The sequence below is a fragment of the Coregonus clupeaformis genome, chromosome 13 (genome assembly GCF_020615455.1).
Source record: "Coregonus clupeaformis isolate EN_2021a chromosome 13, ASM2061545v1, whole genome shotgun sequence".
NCBI lineage: Eukaryota > Metazoa > Chordata > Actinopteri > Salmoniformes > Salmonidae > Coregonus > Coregonus clupeaformis.
Window position 1 is genome coordinate 44,047,013 of NC_059204.1, and position 23,511 is coordinate 44,070,523.

At 45.2% G+C, this 23,511-nt stretch overlaps 1 protein-coding gene across 7 annotated transcripts; it reads left to right on the plus strand.

Annotated features, from left to right (window-relative positions):
- Window positions 1–254: 254 nt before the first annotated feature.
- Window positions 255–22,636, plus strand: LOC121579547 (pleckstrin homology-like domain family B member 2). 7 transcript variants are annotated; one of them, XM_041894240.2, is made up of 17 exons: window positions 255–450; window positions 2,768–2,885; window positions 3,938–4,974; window positions 5,625–5,981; window positions 12,817–12,942; window positions 13,238–13,375; window positions 13,816–13,944; window positions 14,456–14,722; window positions 14,794–14,883; window positions 15,084–15,221; window positions 15,389–15,488; window positions 15,855–16,053; window positions 17,309–17,399; window positions 17,565–17,681; window positions 19,857–20,076; window positions 20,300–20,385; window positions 20,525–22,636. In XM_041894240.2, the coding sequence occupies exons 2-17, from the start codon at window positions 2,831–2,833 to the stop codon at window positions 20,663–20,665; spliced, it is 3,291 nt and encodes a 1,096-aa protein (XP_041750174.1). In that variant the 5' UTR covers window positions 255–450; window positions 2,768–2,830; the 3' UTR covers window positions 20,666–22,636. The 7 variants fall into 7 exon arrangements, with proteins under 7 accessions (XP_041750174.1, XP_041750169.1, XP_041750173.1 ...); XM_041894235.2 differs by having other exon boundaries at window positions 256–450; window positions 17,565–17,711; XM_041894239.2 differs by having other exon boundaries at window positions 256–450; window positions 12,835–12,942; window positions 17,565–17,711.
- Window positions 22,637–23,511: the final 875 nt, after the last annotated feature.

Genomic DNA, 23,511 nt, shown 5'->3' on the forward strand with positions numbered 1-23,511 from the left:
GTAGTTTTTAATGTCCTAGGGGGAAAATTCAGTGGTCTACAGTATTTAGGAATGAAATAAACGCATGCACTGATTAAAGACATGGGTGATGAGGGATCTGCGTAATGTAGTAATGATTTTGTTTTAGACATTGCTCTTGGGACATGCTTTATCAGCGTGGGTCGATTACGGTTGCAGCACCCCCGTCACCCGGCCTCTATTTCCCTCTCCCCCGTCCCACCAAAGCACCCTCCTCTCCCTCATTTAGCGCGTGTACGACCACCAAAATCAGCCAACCAGATCTGCGCAGTCCCGGGGCTTGGGGCTTCGTCTGAGAATTGGGAGGAGTATCTGAGGACTCAGTCAAGGTAGCAGCGGGCAGCGTCTCCGTCCCTTTGTCATGCTAATCCGAGGCAGAGGAGTTCCGTCCATCACCAGCGCTCAACAGTTTGAATGGGACAGCACACAAAGGTTAGTTGTCGTCTTCTGAACAAAGAAATCTCAGAAGTTATCAAAAGTTCGGAGAAACCTATTGGTTGCTGCAAGAGGCAGAAAAGATGCGGGTCTGTTTCATCCAGCGCCGCGGTCTCTATCCTCGTCTCTCAGGAGAATCACTTTTTTAACCAGTCTTTCGGTTTTATATTTCTCGAACTCCAGTTTGTTTCATTGTTCAAATATAGGCATGGTTTCGTTGGGTTACCTGTCGTTTGTGAAAGAGTTGCCGGCAACATAGGCTATATTCTTAATTTATTTTTCAGAATAAATGAATGGATGTTTTCCAGCTGTATTGCTCGGAAAATCAGAGTGCGCTTTCTTTAAATACTTTTCATATGGTCGCACCGTTTCCCCGAAGTGGTTTGATAGCCTACTCCATCGCATTTTTTTTATTGTAGTAGACTAATAGGCCTACTTATTGCGAAGAATATGCCTATAACTTGATCACTTGTGTTTACTGTTTTGTGATATGATTGGGAGATAACAGAGATTCATGCAGAGTTTAAAGAGAAGTCGAGCTGGCTGAGGATTGGACTCCTAATTATGACACATCTGCTGCCGTAACCATGTCATTATGTGGTTAATCAATTAGACAAAAAGGGGTACTATTCTCAGAAGGGGCTAAGAGGCTGTGAGAGGGTGATTCCCTGAGCCCCGGGTGTTTGGTCATATGAGGTACAGTACCACAACGCTATCCTCTGTAGTAGACAGATTATTAATAGAGGAATAAGTTGTTGCACAAATGTTTTATTAGAAAAACGTATTAGAGCTCTTATCAGTTAGTAATATACAGCCCACCATATCATTACACATGTAAGCCTAGTTCCAGGGTAAGGCTAGTCATATACACACACACACACACACACACACACACACACACACACACACACACACACATTGAGTAGAACCCACATGTGTAGGAGGCATCCTATGTGAATTGGGATTCCCTGAAGAAAGAAATCCTCTATATCAGTTTTTTTGCTCTGCTCTGCCTTGCTGCCCTGTTGTGGCGGTTTAAAAGCCCCCTAAAGCTGTTTTAGGTGGCCAGAGCAGGGTGAAATCATGCTGATGGATTGTGGGTTGTAGCTGACTGTATAAAAGGATCCCCCACTTTCTGAAGAACCTCCTCTAGCCAACCAGCAAGGCAGCCATCAGCCTGGCGGAGCAGGAAACCTTGGATTATCAGACCCAAAGACTTGTGCGTGCGTACATCTGTGCGTGCTTGTGTGTGTTTGGGGGAGGGGAGTTGTATATCTCTGTCAGAGTCCCAGTCTCAGAGAGTAAATATTGCTGAAATCATCAAAGTGTGTACCAGACAGCTCAGCTCAATGACATAGATAAAGGGTAAATAGCATATTGATTCAGGGACAAAGAGCAGCATTCTCACCCATCCTTTGTTTGCCCACAAAAGTGAGGTGAACTTTGTTTCCATCTCAGATATCATTAATGCTGAAGCCTGAATTCTTTCCCTGGGATCTGTTTTCCTAGCCAGGCTGACTCGACTCATGTGGTCAGAGATGGATCTGACACAATGGTCTGGACAGGAGGCCGTTGTAAATGCAATATTCACACAGAGTTGTACTTATTTCTAGCTGAGCATTGATTGGTTTTCTCAGACTTTTTTTTTTCCTGGGGGGTTGAGACCTCACGTTGTTTGGATAAGAAAATCCAAAAGTTGTATTGGAAGGGGGCGGTGCTCGGGGGCTGTGTGTGGCTGTCCAAGTGGGTGAGATAGACACAGAGGAGAACCAATCAGTAAAAATGCACAGCCCCCTTCATAATCGACACATCGTGCTGTCAACATCAAAAGAGCCTTTCCAGACTCTGAAGTCAGAAGGACTTTGAGTTTGGCGTCAGCCAGACTACTGTATTCCTACTCTGTAAGGTTTTCTCATTTAACTGCTCAACTCCAGACAGTGTTGGAGAACAGAGGGTATTTTGTAGTGTGCTCTATAACAATGTGTTTTATTTGGACATTGATGTAATCGGCGGAAAGCTCTGCTCCAAGAAGCATTACCTTGTGTGCATTATGCTGTGTGTGTGTGTGTGCGTGCGTGTGTATGTGTGTATTCGCGGGTAGGGGAGTTGATTTTAGTTTTTAAATTATATTAATGGAAAGCTCTGGGAATGAGTACATTTTTACATAACCATGTAGTCAATACTGTGTGTGTGTGTCTGTGTCTGTGTGTGTGTGTGTGCATGGCTGTGTTCAACATATTCTACAAAGTACTCTCTTGAATGTGTGTGCATTTGTGAGAGAGTGTAGTTCTAACTGTGTTTATTGTTTTCCCAGGGTAGACGCTGTCTAGGTAAATCCTACTTCTTCCACTTTAACCACCCAGAGGAGGCCAGTTGAATGAAGAGCATGCTGCCCCAGAAGAGTCCTGTCACCACAATGGGCTATGGCTCAGGTAGGAACCACTCTCTCTCTCTCTCTCTCTCTCTCTCTCTCTCTCTCTCTCTCTCTCTCTCTCTCTCTCTCTCTCTCTCTCTCTCTCTCTCTCTCTCTCTCTCTCTCTCTCTCTCTCTCTCTCTCTCTCTCTCTCTCTCTCTCTCTCTCTCTCTCTCCCACAACCATGAAGACAACACACAACCATTTCTCCTTTCCTTGTGCTAGCCTCTTACCCCATTTCTCTACTTCCCCTATACCTACTGCCATTCTCCCCTGTTTATCCCCTTGCATGAGGAACCTCCAGATGTGCCAAGGTGTCACTGAGATTGATGTGTTGTATGGAAGGGGTTCTCAGAGATCAGAATGTGCTTGTTCTCTGTCTATCTGTCAGTCTCTCTGTCTGCTGGGGGGCAAGGGTCATGCTCTGGCTCTGTTCTACTCTACTCTGACACTGTAGTTATACTCTTCAGCTAAATGATTATGTACACTGCCAAAGTACTTTGGTCAAACTGCCCATGTAAGGTATAAATAAATGGAAGACCACCACATCCTCTGCTATGCAGTGTGAGTTTATCCGCTGAGAAAAACAAATGACACCATACAAGTGCAGATAAACAGTCTGAGGTCAGCCAGCCCAGTTGGTCTCAGAGCAGCACCCGTGCATTGCATGCTGGGCCACAGGGGCCGGGTCTGTGGGAGGAAGGGGTGTGCTGACAGAGGTGCTCAGGGTCCAGGCTGTCCCTCAGTGCTAGAAAGTACAAAGGCATTCTGGCCCATCTTGCTCTGCCAGCATTTTTCCATTTTTAGATGAAGCTTTCCTTAACCATGAACTCTGTGTTTGTGTTGGGCCCAGAACCGTCTGAGAGGGGTTCTTCGCTGGTTTCTCCCGCCTTAGTCAGCACACTGCAGGAGCTGATCACTGTTTGGTTATTAGATACCACTCAGTCTGATTGCCTCAGTCTCTCTTAGCTGAGGTGTTGGGCTTGAAGTAGGGTGTGTTTATAAGGGTGCTCCAAGAAAGGATCATATATCCACATTAATGGGAGTTCTATTCTTCTGATGTTTCCACAGACTGTGTGAAGATTGAGCACAGCAATGGTGGCTCAGTGGGTGGTACCATGATGAGAGGCTCCCGTTCGAAGGCAGAGCTGCATGACTTGATGGAGACTCTGCAGCGCAGGAAGAGTGCTCTAGAGGCTAGCCTGAGGGCCAGTGCAGAATCTACCCGCACCTACCTCAGCCTGCCCCCTCCCAGCCCCCTGTCCCCCACGGCCCACGGGAGCGCTGAGCGCCCCCTCTCCTCCAGAGGCCTCCCCTACATGACCAGCAGCAGCATGCCCCCCTCCCCTCGCCAGGGCGAGCGATCTCTCAGCCCCAACTCACCATACACCTGCTCACGCCACCAATCACAGGACAGCCTGCTCCTCTCTAACTCCTCTGATGGTCGCCGCCCCCCTGTAGCCAGTTCTCTGCTGTCCATGTGGAATGGTTCCTCTTCCTATGGGGAGCCTGCCCCCCGCCCTCCTCGGGGCCACAGCGGGGCGGCCAGCATGCCCTCCAGCCCTCGTCTAGGCCGCAGGCTCTACGCCCAGGGCCGGAACGTGGACAATGGTATGGACCCTGCACCACGTCAGAGGAAGTACTCTACAGGGTCACTCAACGGCCTGGGCTCTACCCACAGCCGCTCTCTACCCCGCCTCCATCGGTCGGCTGACTCCCCAGCCCTGTCCCTGCCACCACGCCGCTCCATGGGCTCCCACAGAGGGGAGAAGGTTTCTGTTTCCCTCTCCTCCAAGTCGAGGCGAAGCCTGTTTACTCTGGAGCGGCCGCCAGACGTGACAGTGCCAGCCACAGCCAGTGTACCGGGTACTCCACGCCGGGCCAGCCTGGCCTCTCTGGGCTGTGAGCTGGAGGGAGGGGGCCTGCAGGGCTCCTCACCCTGCCTGGACCTGGGCCTGGGGGAGAGGAGGCTGTCCTTTGGGAAGGGGGGACTGGGGCCGGGATCGAGGAGGGGCAGCATCAGCTCTCTGAATGGGAAGGAGGAGCTGAGAGACTACCACATGCACCAGAGAGACGAGAGGCTCAGAGAACAGGAGGTGCAGAGGCTGGTGAGAATAACACGTTTGTCCTCTCCATTAGAACAATAATGTTACTCATATTCATTATTATTCTGCCATGATAATACCCTGCTTTTATTCTTCAGTCTAGAGTTTAATCTAGAAGGCTCTGATTGTGTGACTGAGACACCTGGTTTCATTCTGCCAGTTCATCTGGTCTCCAGTCTCTTTACTAGGGACTGTTAGGAAAACATGAAAGTGTTTATAGGGCTTTGATTTCAGCTTCTGTTACTTGAGAAGGCTAATTGGATTTTCTGACTAGTTCTCACCATGTTTCACAAGCTCCCTGTTTAATTGACACACTTCTGCTGTAAAGAGATGGAAGCCATTCAGACTGGTACGCCATGAACCAGTTGGTCAGACTGGTTAAAACTCCTTTGAACTTTATGTTCCTCAGAAAATCACTGGATTAAATTTAAATAGATTTCTCTGGTTTTAATGTGTTTTTATTGGTCGTTTTTATAGGTTGTTTGATCGTGCTTATGGGTGATCACATGATTACATTGTGTTGACAAAATACTCTGTAAATAGATGAAAATACCCATCTACGAAATATTTGGATCCCAATATCACAATCTGAATGGTAAATTGGCTGTATGTGTGACTGTGTTGACCATTGGTTTCTCCCCGTCTGTGTGTAGGAGCACCAACGGCTGGAGACCATCCTGAGCCTGTGTACTGAGCTGGGCCGTGTGGAGCGGGACCAGAGTGGCTCGGCCGTCTCCGACCTGCAGAAGATCAACAAGGAGCTGGAGAAGTTGCAGGTGTCCGATGATGAGTCCGTTTTCTCCGACTCCCCTGGCAGCATCAGTGGCACTGCCCCGGAGAACGGCTTTGGCACCAAAGCCGAGGAGTACCAGTTGGCAGAGGAGCGGCAGGTCCGCGAGCGCCGTCACAGCGGGCACAGAGAGGCCAGGGATGCCAGGTCTCAGTCACCTGCTCTCAGCCTGCGCAGCAGTGGCCCCTCACCCTCCCCCTCCCCTCACCACAGAGCCAAGGTAAGGCCTGGGGGACATGTCTTACGTTGTCCTGAGGTCTTTCCTCTCTAACCCTTTCAACACTCAAACAAGCACTTCAATATACACAGATAAACATGTGGGTGCACACATACTCACACAGTGAAAAGTGTATGGAAAAAGTGGGGGAAAGTATAAAAAGAAACAAGGTATGGGATGTTTATCAAAGCATCTGCATGACACAGTAACTCCTTCTGACATAGCTGTGTGTGTTCATCTATGACAGAGTGAATGTAAATACAGTTGAAGTTGGAAGTTTACATACACCATAGCCAAATACATTTAAACTCAGTTTTTCACAATTCCTGACATTTAATCCTAGTAAAAATGTCCTGTCTTAGGTCAGTTAGGATCACCACTTTATTTTAACAATGTGAAATGTCAGAATAATAGTAGAGAGAATGATTTATTTCAGCTTTTATTTCTTTCATCACATTCCCAGTAGGTCAGACGTTTACATACACTCAATTAGTATTTGGTAGCATTGCCTTTAAATTGTTTAACTTGGGTCAAACGGTTCAGGTAGCCTTCCACAAGCTTCCCACAATAAGTTGGCTGAATGTTGGCCCATTCCTCCTGACAGAGCTGGTGTAACTGAGTCAGGTTTGTAGGCCTCCTTGCTCGCACACGCTTTTTAAGTTCTGCCCACAAATGTTCTATAGGATTGAGGTCAGGGCTTTTTTACTTTTTTTGTTAAAAATGAATGCACTGTTGGTTAAGGGCTGTAAGTAAGCATTTCACTGTAATGTCTGCACCTGTTGTATTCGGCGCATGTGACCAATAACATTTGATTTGATTTGATTTGATTTGATGGCCACTCCAATATCTTGACTTTGTTGTCCTTAAGCCATTTTGCCACAACTTTGGAAGTATGCTTGGGGTCATTGTTCATTTGGAAGACCCATTTGCGACCAAGCTTTAACTTCCTGACTGATGTCTTGAGATGTTGCTTCAATATATCCACATCATTTTCCTTCCTCATGATGCCATCTATTTTGTGAAGTGCACCAGTCCCTCCTGCAGCAAAGCACCCCCACAGCATGATGCTGCCACCCCTGTGCTTCACGGTTGGGATGGTGTTCTTCGGCTTGCAAGCGTTCCCCTTTTTCCTCCAAACATAACGATGGTCATTATGGCCAAACAGTTCTATTTTTGTTTCATCAGACCAGAGGACATTTCTCCAAAAAGTACAATCTTTGTCCCCATGTGCAGTTGCAAACCGTAGTCTGGCTTTTTTATGGCAGTTTTGGAGCAGTGGCTTCTTCCTTGCTGAGCGGCCTTTCAGGTTATGTCGATATAGGACTCGTTTTACTGTGGATATAGATACTTTTGTACCTGTTTCCTCCAGCATCTTCACAAGGTCCTTTGCTGTTGTTCTGGGATTGATTTGCACTTTTCGCACCAAAGTACGTTAATCTCTAGGAGACAGAACGCGTCTCCTTCCTAAGCGGTATGACAGCTGCGTGGTCCCATGGTGTTTATACTTGCGTACTATTGTTTGTACAGATGAATGGGGTACCTTCAGGCGTTTGGAAATTGCTCCCAAGGATGAACCAGACTTGTGGAGGTCTACAATTTATTTTCTGAGGTCTTGGCTGATTTATTTTGATTTTCCCATGATGTCAAGCAAAGAGGCACTGAGTTTGAAGGTAGGCCATGAAATACATCCACAGGTACACCTCCAATTGACTCAAATGATGTAAATTAGTCTATTCAAAGCTTCTAAAGCAATGACATAATTTTCTGGAATTTTCCAAGCTGTTTCAAGGCAGTTTACATACTTAGTGTATGTAAACTTCTGACCCACTGGAATTGTGATACAGTGAATTATAAGTGAAATAATCTGTCTGTAAACAATTGTTGGAAAAATTACTTGTGTCATGCACAAAGTAGATGTCCTAACCGACTTGCCAAAACTATAGTTTGTTAACAAGAAACTTGTGGAGTGATTGAAAAACAAGTTTTAATGACTGCAACCTAAGTGTATGTAAACTTCCGACTTCAACTGTACATGCATTACAGCAGAGGTGTCAAATTAATTTTGCCCTGGGGGCCACATTCGGTCTTCAACGAGGTCCGGAGGTCCGTTCAGAATATTATCTCGCCGTCAAATGTACCAAAAGTTAGTCCTCTTTCAATGCTCCCTGACTGTGTAGCTTTATTTTCGTTGACTTTTAGCGAGCTTGACACAGTCAAGAAACTATATAAATGTAGGTCCGTTATCATTTCTACACAGTTTAGATTAGTTTTTAGTTATTTAAAAAAACACTACATCATGAAAAGTATGTGTATGCCTGCTCGTCGAACATCTCATTCCAAAATCATGGGCATTAATATGGAGTTGGTCCCCTCTTTGCTGCTATAACAGCCTCAACTCTTCTTGGAACATTGCTGCAGGGACTTGCTTCCATTCAGCCACAACAGCATTAGTGAGATCGGGCACTGATGTTGGGCAATTAGCCCTGGCTCGTAGTCAGCGTTCCAATTCATCCCAAAGATATTCAATGGGGTTGAGGTCAGGGCTCAATGCAGGCCAGTCAAGTTCTTCCACACCGATCTTGACAAACCATTTCTGTATGGACCTCACTTTGTGCACGTGGGTATTGTAATGCTGAAACAGGAAAGGGCCTTCCCCAAACTGTTGCCATAAAGTTGGAAGCACAGAATCGTCTAGAATGTCATTGTATGCTATTGCGGTAAGATTTCCCTTCACTGGAACTAAGGGGCCTAGCCCGAACCATGAAAAACAGCCCCAGACCATTATTCCTCCTCCACCAAATGTTACAGTTGGCACTATGCATTGGGGCAGGTAGCATTCTCGTGGCATCCGCCAAACCCAGATTCATCCGTCGGACTACCAGATGCTGAAGCATGATTCATCACTCCAGAGAACGCATTTCCACTGCTCCAGAGTCCAATGGCGGCAAGCTTTACACCACTCCAGCCGACGTTTGCATTGCGCATGGTGATCTTAGGCTTGTGTGCGGCTGCTCGGCCATGGAAACCCATTTCATGGGTTCTTGTGCTGATGTTGCTTCCAGAGACAGTTTGGAATTCGGTAGTGAGTGTTGCTACGCGCTTCAGCACTCGCCGGTCCCGTTCTGTGAGCTTGTGTGGCCTACCACTTCACGGCTGAGCCGTGGTTGCTCCTGCACGTTTCCACTTCACAATAACAGCACTTACAGTTGAACGGGGCAGCTCTAGCAGGGCAGGAATTTGACGAACTGACTTGTTGGAAGGTGTATCCTATGACGGTGCCACTTTGAAAGTCACTGAGCTCTCCAGTAAGGCCATTCTACTGCCAGTGTTTGTCTATGGAGATTGCATGGCTGTGTGCTCGATTTTATACATCTGTCAGCAACGGGTGTGGCTGAAATAGCCAAATCTACTAATTTGAAGGGGTGTCCACATACTTTTGTATATATAGTGTACATTGAGTTCGTTGTATATATACAGTGCATTCGGAAAGTATTCAGACATCTTGACTTTTTCCACATTTTGTTACGTTACAGCCTTATTCTAAAATTGATTAAATAAATAAAAATCCTCATCAATCTACACACAATACCCCATAATGACAAAGTGAAAACATGTTTTAAATTTTTTTTGCTAATATATTACTAATAAAAAAACTGAAATACCTTATTTACATAAGTATTCAGACTCTTTGCTATGAGCCTCGAAATTGAACCCAGGTGCAGCCTGTTTCCATTGTTCATCCTTGAGATGTTTCTACAACTTGATTGGAGTCCACTTATGGTAAATTCAATTGATTGGACATGATTTTGAAAAGCACACACCTGTCTATATATGACAGTGCATGTCAGAGCAAAAACCAAGCCATGAGGTCGAAGGAATTGTCCGTAGAGCTCCGAGACAGGATTGTGTCGAGGCACAGATCTGGGGAAGGGTACCAAAAAATTCTGCAGCATTGAAGGTCCCCAAGAACACAGTGGCCTCCATCATTCTTAAATGGAAGAAGTTTGGAACCACCAAGACTCTTCGTGGAGCTGTCCGCCCGGCCAAACTGAGCAATCGGGGGAGAAGGGCCTTGGTCAGGGAAGTGACCAAGAACCCGATCGCCACTCTGACAGAGCTCCAGAGTTCCTCTGTGGAGATGGGAGAACCTTCCAGAAGGACAACCATCTCTGCAGCACTCCACCAATCAGGCCTTTATGGTAGAGTGGCCAAACGGAAGCCACTTCTCAGTAAAAGGCACATGGAGTTTGCCACTTGGAGTTTGCCAAAAGGCACCTAAAGGACTCTCAGACCATGAGAAACAAGATTATCTGGTCTGATGAAACCAAGATTGAACTCTTTGGCCTGAATGCAAAGCGTCACGTCTGGAGGAAACCTGGCACCATCATGCTGTGGGGATGTTTTTCAGCGTCAGGGACCGGGAGACTAGTCAGGATCGAGGGAAAAATTAACAGAGCAAAGTACAGAGAGATCCTTGATGAAAACCAGCTCCAGAGCTCTCAGGATCTCATACTGGGGCGAAGGTTCATCTTCCAACAGGACAACGACAGCCAAGACAACGCAGGAGTGGCTTCGGGACAAGTCTCTGAATGTCCTTGAGTGGCCCAGCCAGAGCCCAGACTTGAACCCGATCGAACATCTCTGGAGAGACCTGAAAATAGCTGTTCAGCGACGCTCCCCATCCAACCTGACAGAGCTTAAGAGGATCTGCAGAGAAGAATGGAAGAAACTCCCCAAATACAGGTGTAACAAGCTTGTAGCGTCATACCCAAGAAGACTCAAGGCTGTAATCGCTGCCAAAGGTGCTTCAACAAAGTACTGAGTAAATGGTCTGAATACTTATTTAAATGTGATATTTCCGTTTTTTATTGTTTATAAATTAGCAAAAAATCGATGAGGGAAAAAAACAATTTAATCAATTTTAGAATAAGGCTTTAACGAAACAAAATGTGGAAAAAGTCAAGGGGTCTGAATACTTTCCGAATGCACTGTATACATTTTTATTTTTACTCAAACCTCCCGTTGGCCGGATTGGACCCCCTCGCGGGCCGAATCGGCCTGCAGGCCGTATATTTGACACCCCAGCATTAGAGGGTATGTGAGTACATGAGGTAGTGGAAACGATGTAGCCCTGTGGGGGTTGAGGTATGCATCAGTGTTGCTGAAGATATAAGGAGTCTTCCTTACATCTCCTATACTTTACATTTACATTTTAGTCATTTAGCAGACGCTCTTATCCAGAGCGACTTACAGTTAGTGAATACATATATATATATATTTTTATACTGGCCCCCCGTGGGAATCGAACCCACAACCCTGGCGTTGCAAACGCCATGCTCTATCAACTGAGCTACATCCCTGCCGGCCATTCCCTCCCCTACCCTGGACGACGCTGGGCCAATTGTGCGCCGCCCATGAGTCTCCCGGTCGCGGCCGGCTGCGACAGAGCCTGGATTCGAACCAGGATCTCTAGTGGCACAGTTAGCACTGCGATGCAGTGCCTTAGACCACTGCGCCACTCAGGAGTACGTAACTTTCACTGTAGGGGTTATTTAAACACAAAGTACACATCCACTGGTTCCCCTGTCTTTCACGAGGAGCTTAGTCTGACTCTGCACCTAACCCCAGTCCCAGTTTCAGTCCCAGTGCAACTATTAGAGTTATATTATTGCTGTAAAACTGTGGCATTTTTTCCACTCTAGAGCAGTAATGACTTAATGCTGTGTTTGGTTTTAATGGAGGAGTTCTCTGGGGAATAGTTCAGTTATAGCCCTAAGTCGCTCAAACTCTCTGAAAGGAGGGTGAGCAGGAAATTACTTAACTGTGTGTATGTGTGTGTGTGTGTCTGTGTGTGTGTGTGTGTGTGTCTGTGTGTGCGTGCGTGTGTGCATACGGTGTGTAAGAGAAAAGTATTTCTCCAGATGTTTTCTTAATATTACAGTACTTACAATACCCAGTACCTGCTTTGTAGCTGATATTAATATTTATACAATTTCAATAGATAATCATTCTACCTTTTATTTGAAAAATAAATCTGTTGGAGCCTACTTTATTATCTGACTACCAGATTAGTATTATATTTCATTGCATGTAGAGAATACATTACCGCTATCATTTGTTACGGCTGAGATAGAGACCCATTAAAGACACACGTTATTGAACCTTCCAATCCACTCTCTTCATCCATCTCACATTCCTAAGACCTGGCAGAGGAACAGCGGAGCATTCAGTCAAATACCGTCAGTGAAACAGCCCATAAATCGTAGGACTGCGGCCTGCCTGCCACATGAGGTTCAGACCACTATAGACCAGCACTACTTTAGGCTCCTATGTGGAGGTGGAGTAGGCATCAGCTATTGTAGAGGTTGTGATGTGTCAGATACAGTATGTGGATTAGATCAGGGGCTGATGAGAGGAGCGGGTGCTCTCTGACTGGTAGAGGAGATGACTAAGGCTTGTACAGTAGAGTCCTTCTGATATAGTAGAGTATTAGTAACCCAGTCCCTGTTCTGCTGAGGGACTTCAGTTTCCTCTGCATTACAGACACATGGCAGGAGCATTAGTCCACCTCACTATTGCTCACACCAATCTGAGGCAGCTCCATCTAACCAACGTACTATGGCAACAAATGAGAAGGAATTACAAGATGTGAAGAAAACATAAAAACAAATATTTCCCATTCCTCTGTGTACAACCGTGGATAGATTTAAACAAGAGGCATGATCCTGCCGTGGGCCTTATAATAATTTAGACATGACATCATCACAGTGTTGACAGTAACACACATTGTGAATAGATGCAGTAGTTTGTAGGCCCATGGACTAATGATGGTTCGGAGGATGTGCATCTGAAACAGGAAGTGAGCCGTATTGAGGAGGAGAGGATCCAGGTGCTGAACAACATAGAGGAGGTGGAGCAGAAGATCAAAGACCTGGACAACCAGATGGAGGAGTCCATCCGAGAGGTATGCAGCACAGCAGAACACAGCATGTGATTGTGAACGGAGCTGCACGCATGCTGGGTGTTTGATGTGTGTGTGCGTGTTAGTTAGTGTTGACATGTGTGTGTGTTTATGAGTTGGAATTCTTTGTGGAGTTAGGAAATGAATGTTTACAGTTGTTCCTGGGTAATGACACTAGTGGGGGTTAGTGCTGGTATCTGGCTTTTGGGAGCTAATTATCTAGAGTTATGGATCATCGTCATTTAAAGCTGCATCAGTCAGTGGGATAATGTTACCTGTGCGTGTGTGTGGTGTGCAGATGGAGGTAGAGCGGGCTCTGCTGGAGGGGGAGGAGGTCTCTGAGATGGCCCTGCTACAGAGGGAGAAGGAGGTACTGGACCAACTCAATGAGAAGATTGGCAGCACTGACAAGACTGCCCTCACAGAGAGGTCCCAGGTAGGTGCAGCAGACGTTGTTCAGCTCTGAGTTGGATGCCATTGCTCTCAGACACAGGGAATGTGAGGGGGAGAGATGGACAGAGAGACAGAGTATGTGTGGGAGTTGGGAGGTCAGTGGTGAGAATCTGACTAGGAGGAATCTACAGTCCAGTCCACAGGTCTGAGTACAGTAGAGCAGGCCTTCCTCTCTTTTCTTCTCCCTCCCTCCACTTTGTTCCTTCTCTCCTTTCACTAACACTCGTTCCTCTCTCTGTTGTTGTGTGTGTGTGCGCATGTATGCGTGCGCACTTGCGCATATGTTTTAGTGCGTGTGTGTGTGTATGCATGTGTCTGTGCTTATGTGCCTATGCGTTTGTGTGTGTGTGTGTGTGTGTGTGTGTGTGTGTGTGTGTGTGTGTGTGTGTGTGTGTGTGTGTATATGTGTCCACGACTATGCAGGAGAAAGCCCTGCTTGATGCTGAGAGGGTAAAAGTAGAGAGGCTGGCGGAGCTTGTCTCTGAGCAGAGGACCCAGCTGGACAACTGTCCCGAGGCGCTTCAGGAGCAGCTTAAGGAGCATCTCTCCAGGGTCAGTAAGACACAGCAACAAACTCCTAGCTGGTCCCTCATCCTCCTCAGTTAATATGGCTGCCTTTCTTCCTTTTAACATGTTGCTTTCTACTTCCCTCCCTTCTTTTGCGTTCTATTTCTGTGGTGCACATAAAATCCTCCTCTTTGGCCCTCCCTTTTATAGATGTCCTCGTATCCCCCCCTGCCTCACTCAGACAGCTCCCTTCTTGTCCTTGGGTTCACTTGATGGTCTCTCCCCTATGATTCAGACAGAGATAGCCAAGTAAGGAAAGTGCAGTGACTTGAAGTATTGTCTCAGAGAGTAGATGTATGTATGTTGTTATCTAGCTAATGCATTTAACTGGCATTACAGGATAATTGGAGTTCATTATTGTGGTCTATTTGTCTGTAAAATGTAAATGTATTTGTCTGTCTGTGAGTTTGAATCCTCCACACACTGACCCACTTAAAGCCAGTGCATTCTCTATCTTATATGATGTGTGTGTGTATATGTGTGTGTTGTCCGTCAGGATGTGGAGGTACTGGAGGCCAAGAGGAAGTGGTTTGAGGACCTGGAGTTCCAGCAGCTGGAGAGAGAGAGTCGTCAGGACGAGGAGAAGGAGGGTCAGACCCAGCATCTACTCCGAGAGATAGCAGATTACCAGCGTAGCACTGTCACACGCAAGGAGAGACTCCTGACCCTGAAGAAGCAGTCTACACAGATTACCCAGCAGTCTCAGCGAGAGAAGGACAGCTTCCTGAAAGAGAAGAACAACCTGCTCCTTATGCTTCAGAGGGTAAGAAGGTTTTTGATTACTGTATCTGTATGCCTGCACCTTTGATTGACTGACAGTCTGTGTGTCTCTAGGAGAGGGAGAACCTGGCTTCTCTGGAGAGGAAGTATGCTGAAGTGACTGGAGGGCAGGCCTTCCCTAACAACCCTGTTGCCATGAAAGAGGTATAATGTACAATTCCTACACTACTCACGGTGCATGCTGTATGTCTGACCAGCAGAGGGCAGCTGTGTCTGTACCAAGAGCCCTTCAGTGACTGGAATTCCTAACAACAGAGGAAGTTGCCTTCTAAAACCACCACTTTCAATGAATGTAAAGCTTTTATAATTTCCATATGTTTCTGTTTCTGTTGTGGTCTCTGCAGCACTTCCGCTCTCTGGAGGAGAGGAGGCGGGGCAGTAAGGAGAACTCCTCCCACCTCAGTGACACTCTCCGTAAGCGGAGCCAGCAGCCCCTCAGTCACTACAGCAGCTCCACACTAGGCCGCAGCCTGTCCTCTAAGGTGAGCATGGGGGACCAACCTCCCCATTGCACATAATTGAATAATTGATTGCTAATGCCATTGAATGCCAGAGTCCCCTCATCTGATTACTGGAGATATGGGTTAGAGAAACACTTATCAGGTCATGATCTCTCTCTCTCTGTTGTGTCTGTCTGTCTACTCTGCAGTCCCACCTGCCCCTGTCCCAGAGCTCCAGCTGTGGTAGTGCCATCCCCAGGGGCCTCTCTGTCTCTCCCAGAGATCTGGAATCTCAACGCCTGCTCAAAGGTTAGCCAAAACACTGTTTTCTGGTTTTGTGAACACGATATCTGTGTATGCTCCAAGTTTAAACCTCTTTTAGGTTTTCTTAGTAAGTAAATTATGCCTCTAATGACCTATTGTCTAGAAGGAAAATGTTAGTTGGAGGAAAGGAAACTTTCTCTTTTAAAATATTTTTCGGGGCTTTGTTTATTTGCGCCTATTAAAGGCACCTTATTATCTCTCTGTCTCTCCACCTTTTCTCTTATCATCTCTGGAGTCCCTGCCTCGCTCCCTACCCACTGACTGTTTCTCACGGCATGCTAGCTACAAACCTTTTTACATCTTCCATCTAATCTGATAAAAGGCTTTAGAAAGAGTATGTCTGTCTCTCAGCAGGCCACAGCCACTTGTACATGAGTGAGGACAGACAGAGACTGGTTGACCTGTGTAGCAGGACCGTCTCAGAGTCCAACGTCTTCCTGGACCCCTTCCACTACACAGACAACGGCCATGCCTTCGACACGCTCAGCGCGGACAGCTCTGACAGCATGGAGACCAGCATCTCTGCCTGCTCCCCAGACAACATCTCCAGGTGAGAGAGAGCGAACTGTTTACATAGGACCGTGGTTCAAGCAGGATCATTGATAGCTCAATGTGACATTAGTTGAAAATAAAATGTTTTGTTCTAGAGGAGAGCTGGGCACATGGCGCGTAAGAGACATGTTATGTATTAGAGAGATGTGACTCAGCATCATTCCATGTGTATGGTTCTTTCCTAATTCTGTGAGTCTTTGAAGTATCCAGAAGTGAAGCTGAGCGTGGTGTGCAGGAGTGAGGCAGGGTGAGCGCCCCAGAGGGAGGGCTGAGGGGGAGGGAGGGGTGTGGCTGAGGCTGGTGCAGGAGTGTCAGGTCACAAACACATCTGTGCTCTCAGTGAAGGGGCCCAGCCACCTCTTAGAGCATTGTGGAGATCCAACCCATCAGTACTGTTACTGTGTCGCTGGGATAGTGCCAGGATGCTGAATCTAATGTGAGTAAAGACCTTGTTTGTGTGCTTGTGTGTGTCAGTGCTTGCTCAGGTTGTCTATTATAGAGAGGAGGCTGTGTTTGTTCAAACCAAAAGTACTGTGTTGCATCCTTTTTGGATATGAATACTTTGTTGTTGCAACTTGTGTGTTACTGTTTAATGGCAGTTTTTGTCCGAAATAATCACTTAGATGAAATCAGTTGAACTCTCAGACAAAAGTTGATTATGCTCATTGGTTACACTTGACAACAGACACATGGTTCTGCAGACTGTTTGGGATTTTCCATTAGATGTCATGCTCTGCCAAGCCAAACTATTAGATTAATTCTAAATCTTCAGGATATCTTGTTACAATGGTAAATCTATGTTTATATCTATCGCTGCAGATATTGTTTGGTGTACCGTGATAGTCCTGTACAATCTATATGTCTGTATATGTTTGTTGGTGAGGATGATGAACAACGTGGCTTCGCCATATGTTGTCCAGCTGTCTCACAGCCAGTTTTAGAAGCAGAAGAGGTGTTTTTTCTACATGACTAATCCTGTACACACACAACAGCCTTGAGAGTTACCATTGTTTAAGTGTGTGAATGTGATTTTGGTCAGTCTATATAGTATTTACGGGACAGAAAAACAGGTACGTTGTACAGAATGGGATTTTATGACTGGTGCAGAAGTGCAGTGTTTATGTTAACTTTATAGTAAAGGCCCTAGTCTGGAATTTCACTCACACTTAATCGGTTCCAGGATGGACGGTCCTTTTCTGGTGAGAGTGTGTCCTCTTCCTTGATGTGTGTCTATGGTTGTCTTTTTTCCACAGTGCCAGCACATCCAATGTAGCAAAGATTGAAGAGATGGAACGTTTGTTACGAGAGGCCCAGGCTGATAAGAATCGACTCCTTGAGCACAGGGTAATAAAGCCTTCATTAGCAAACCATCTCTACCAGCCTCTTTGCTCTGTGTGTGTGTGTGTGAGAGAGAGAGAGAGAGAGAGAGAGAGAGAGAGAGAGAGAGAGAGAGAGAGAGAGAGAGAGAGAGAGAGAGATGCTGTAACTAACGTTGTGTGACGTGTGTAGGAGCGTGAGATGGAGGTGCGCAGGCAGGCCCTGGAGGAGGAGCGGAGGAGGAGGGAGGACCTGGAGAAGAGACTGCAGGAGGAGACCAGCAGGAGGCAGAAGATGATCGAGAGGGAGGTGAAGCTCCGTGAGAAACAGAGGGCACAGGTGGGAGATCCAGAAAAGGATGGGCCAAGAATCACAATAACAATCATTTCAGAAGCATGGTCATTTAGGGCGAGGCAACACAGGCTCCGATGACATTTATTAATCTACTTTTTGGTACCTTAAAGATGCACTCCGGGATCTTAAGCACAACAAATTGGATTCGTAGCATATCACACGAATTGCAAAATTTGTAACATACCAAACGGAAATTCATGGATTTTAACCACATTCAACTGAACATAAATCCATAATTTCAAAGCTCACTACATTAAATCATACACCATTTAAAAGCCCATTTCATAGAGAATGTTACAAACTGGACTATATGTATTAACTTACTTTGAAGAGATCATGGTTGGGTCTAAATAGGCATTTCTGGTTGCTTTGCCGCAGACCTTTTATGGCAAGGTTCAGGCGAACGTTTGATCAGTGATACATTGTAACATGAACAACCATGCCCAGGTCCAGAAAGTATTGCATCCAACAGCATAGGCTACCAAACTTGGGTGATTCTAAAATTACTAGATAGGCTAGGAGGGGTAGTCCAATTGATGGAAATGTATAGTACAATTTAGTTCCATGCCAGGTGCTGAGCCTGGTTGATAAACACATCAGGTGTCGCCAATTAGGGTGATCGTCAGTCAGTGTCCCAGCTGGCAAAGAATAAATTCTGTCCGTTTTTTGATAAAGAGCAAATACCTACGCATGTGAAGCTTAGTTATGTAAGATACGCTGTTCCCAAACCATTGCAGTGTAAGAATTGTAAAGGATTTGGCCATGTTTCAAGTGTGTGCAGACAGACAGAGTATATTGAAGAACGGTGTGTAGAAGGACTCCGGTGTTGCAATTGTGGTGGGGATCATGATCCCGAGTTCCTGGAGTGCCCTGTAAGGGTGAAGGAGATTGAGGTGGAAAAGGTTAGAGCTCCTATGTGGAGGCGATTAAAATAGTTGAGAAAACAAGTGATGCTAGTGAAGATATGGTAGTGGATGCACTACAGCCTGTAGTAAATGTTTGCTGCCAGTCAAAAGATACCCTGTGTGTTAAAAAGGTGGATTTTTGTGGCATTCAAGTACCCCTTCAAGTCTCAAAGAAGTCTAAGAAACTGGATATTATTGTGGCTACAGCAGAAAAGTTTATGGGACTTTTACATCTGAAGACTTGTAAGGGGTACTGGCGAGTGGGACTCCCGAGTAGCGCAGCGGTCTAAGACACTGCATCTCAGTGCTTGAGGCGTCACTACAGACCCCCTGGTTCGATTCCAGGCTGTATCACAACCGGCCGTGATTGGGAGTCCCATAGGGCGGCGCACAATTGGCCCAGCGTCGTCCGGGTTTGGCCGGTGTAGGCCGTCATTGTAAATAAGAATTTGTTCTTAACTGACTTGCCTAGTTAAATAAAGGTAAAATACAAATAAAATAAAAAGTACTGGCGCCGGATGACCCAGGTTCCCCTTGAGCCTGTGTAGGGATCAGATCTGTTTTAACAGAAAAGTTGTTTGATTTAGTTTAGTGTATTTATACATTTTTTGGTAGTTTTTTGGGAGGGGTATTTTGTTACATTTTGGGGAATCCTGTTTCCCATCCCGCACATTAAATTGTGCAATCGCCAATATACCATAGAAGAAGAAGAAGAAGAGGCTGCTGGTTTTGTTTGGTGGTCATGAGTTCTTTCGTTTGTCTTTGAGTCTTTAGTTTGGGCATGCCTTTGGTATTTGTCCTTTTTGTACATATTTATTTAGTTACCATCTGAACAAATAGTAATCTGCTTGAACTGGCCGACCAAGAGGTCAGGACAGAGCTGGCCCTGGATTTAAGGTAAAGTAGCTGTCTCCTGGGTATCTACATTCAACACCTAGGCACATGCGCTGATTTCTCACATAGATGCACATCTTAAATCAGGTTACAGACCAGTTAACTATAGTTATTGGTTTTGTAACAGTGTCTACATTCAACTGGTAAGAGATCATTGTGATATGAATAAGGGGGGGAAATTACCCTATTAGGGTGTGGTGCCTGGCCTTAAATAGACAAGATCCAATACATTGTAAATAAAAATGACTAGCAGGTCTTTAACTTGATTGTAGCTTTTAACCATGGGCTCAACACAGACTAGACACCTGTGACCCCTGACCCTTGTCCCCAGGCCCGGCCGATGACACGCTACCTCCCTCAGAGGAAGGATGACTTTGACCTTCATGGTCACATTGAGGCAGCTGGACACAACCCAGACAACTGCTACCACCTGGCCATCACAGATAAAACCTGCAGAGGGTTCCTGGTCAAGATGGGTGGTAAGATCAAGACCTGGAAGAAACGTTGGTTTGTCTTTGACCGGAGCCGCAGGACCCTGGCCTACTATGCAGGTGATTGTACCTTCTATTCTCTCTCTTTCTCCCTCTTCTCTGTCTCGGTCTGTTGCAGCTGTAAGTGGTAGAGCAATCAGAGCGCTGAAAGAAAAGCAGTGATGACATCATCATCAAGCTGTGCTGCTTTACTCTGGAAATCTAGGAAGAGCTTTGATTCAAGTGAAGTTATGTTTCACCACCCATAAACATAGTCATTCCAATGCTATGTGCTCTGTTCCAGACAAACACGAAGCCAAGATGAAAGGGGTAATCTACTTCCAAGCCATAGAAGAGGTTTACTATGACCATTTAAAGAATGCACACAAGGTAAGGTACAAATGATTTACACATTTACAGTATCGAAGTATCTTTATTTTAAGCTAAGAAACACAATTTTTCTTTAATTATAGTGACATTGTTTTTATTTTTCCTCCCACTTTTGCAACCCCTCCTCCCTCCCTCACAGAGCCCGAACCCATCTCTGACGTTTAGTGTGAAGACCCATGACAGGGTATACTACATGGTGTCTCCCTCCCCTGAGGCCATGCGCATCTGGATGGACGTCATCGTCACCGGGGCTGAAGGGTACATGCATTTCATGGTCTAAACAACCCCCCATGGTCAGCATCTTGCTCTTACCCCACATCTTAACCACATCCTGACCACAGACTCTCAGATGACAAACCAACAGGAAATATTCTTTCCTCTAGTCCCATCGCTGCCTCAAAGACAAAACAATGTGACTGGTCAGGATTGAGAATCTGTGACCTGAGCACAATACTCTCCTGGTTTTTACCTTTCCAACCACTTTCATTTCTGTCTCACTTTAGTGAGCCCAACTCTCTCCTCCTCCGGGACTGATGTGACGGTAATCTGATACTTCACAATCTGGCAGGGAATTACTTCCTCAGGAGGATTAGGTGCCCAGTGCCGCTTGTTCATTTGGAAAAGACAATCTAAGAAGATTCTAATACATATCGCTTTATGTGTGGAGAGGAGCTGTTTTTGCACAGTCACATGGTTTACCCTCATGATATTTCGGGACCGTTACTGACCCTGAGTCGCTGTCTGGGGTGTATTATGCAGTCTGATAGGCTCACAGTGTACTAGAGGTTACTGTCCCATCCTGTTCATCATCCAAGTTGAGCTGGCAGTTGATTGGTCAACCAAAGCTCTCCATCTGTTTTCCTTCCAGCTGGACAGCCTCTTTTGTTTTTCTCAAACGTTCCCTCTCTCCATTGCCAAACCTTCCGGAGACTGTCTAGCATCTGCACAGACTGAGAGGACTATAGTGCCCTCCATTGGAAAACCCAAGGTGATGCACATAACTGATGGGTGTCTTTTGTACCTTACTGTTGCTTAGAAACGTGGGGTCAACATGGGAAGTCCTGAAACACCGGAGACTTGAAGGTTTTGAAATGTACCTCTCTCAGCACTATGTACCAAAGCCATGCTTATTTGTATTGTATGTAAATCATGTAAATGAAACCTAAAGGCTCTGCAAAGGACTACTTACAGGGTGTGGAAGGCGTTGACGATTTGTGTGCATGTATGTACATTTCGTGCGTACCACACAGCTAAATAAGTTGGCAAAAACATTCCAGGGCACTTAAAATACTAGTTAAAATGAAATGTCTTAATGGAACATGGCATTGTATATTGTGCCTTTATGTAAGTCGCGTCTTATGACAGGTTGTGTAATATCAGGCTACCAGTGGGCTGAGTGCAGCTCCCTACCCAATCAATGGGCTCATTAATTTCCGAAAGCTTTAGAAGGCCTTGCATTGCTCCTATTGTACAGTATCATGTGATATTGGATATCATTGGTGTCCTTAGCATAGAGTTGGTTTGTTTTTAGTTATTACACAGTCGCTGTAAGACCTGTGTTGTACTATAATACGTACTGCTTTTAAAAGGACTTTTTTGGGTCACAAATAATGGAACATGAATTTATATTGGTTTCATTGTATCTGCTCCTTTTTGTTTAACAAATATATTAAAATGTGTCAGTAGTATGTGCATGTTGAACATACAAATCAGCCATTTGTGTTAAACCAAAGAGCAACGCAATCTCCAGTTTTCTGGAGAGATTATATTGAAGTCAAAATAGAAAAGAAAATGTGATTCTACTTATTTGACCCAGTTATCTTAAGTGATGTATTTTTAATTACTGTGATCAAAAATTAATTATCCTTTTAAGATACAATGATACTGAAACAGCTCCCTCACTCACTGTGAGCTCATAGGTAGCAAGTAGTTGCATGGTCAATGAGGTTATTGGGGGAGTGCACACGAGACCAAAGGTCCTTCTCTGACAGTGTTATGAAGGGGACTAGCTCTCTGTGACCAGTTGACATTTCAAGCAGGAACCCTCATGCTCGGTCATGTGTGACTACATAATATGGACACACTTCAAGTATTTTCCATATGTGTACCAAGGAAACAATCCCTTTTTATGCATTTTAAATATATATACATTTGGTATTTTTATATGAACAGTGGTAATTCAAATGTTATTGTTAATCCTGCATGTTTTTTATACAAATGTAAGAATAAATCATATACGTTTACGAATTTGTTTAATGTTACTATTGTTATTCCTATATATTTATACTTCAATCCTAAATATTTTGTCAAATATTGTAACCGGGTAAATATTCAACATGTGTGGGCCATATTAATGTTTTGTTGTATTATGTAGATTATACAGTGTATCCAGTTAGTTATTAGGGTGATATATGAAATGCCACTGTCACAGGTGTTACATTGCTTTTACACTAGCTAACAGTGCTGTTCAACAGCAGTCTTCTTAACGCATGCGAACGGGTGACCTAATTTGCACACTCCTACATGGCCAAGAATATCCATCTGGTGCACACTAATTAGCCAATTTCTCTCTGCTTAACCACATACAGATAATACATGAGGAATTAGAGAATGATTGGCTGCTTTTTGGATGGAGATGGGGGAGGGGGTTGCCTGCAAAATGTGCCCAGACAGAGACAACACCCATCAGGCAAGATTGACTCAGTTTTTCTTCACTGCAAAAACTGGATTTATAAAAAAAAAATCTTAACATAATAACCACATCAAAATATTATGTATTTAAAATGTGCAGGTAAAGTTGTTAGACTATTATGCAATTCATGAGTGAATTTCAGGTAACTGCCATATTTAGAAATATACATCCAAGCATTGTAAGATTAATAATATTACAGAAATCATCCTATTTAGGTGTTCATAAATGGGTGAGTGTGCACGTTGGGGCCCTTATTCATTAATCGGACTACCCCCCACCCCACTCTCCTAGCCCTTTCATTGGTTGACATAGTGGGGTTGGCATGGAGACACTGGAAATGAAGCATGCTAAATTAGGTTCTAAAGGAGCACATCCTTTCTCTTGAGGCAGAGGCAGACAAACACACACAGAGACTGTACTCTGAATTACCCAAG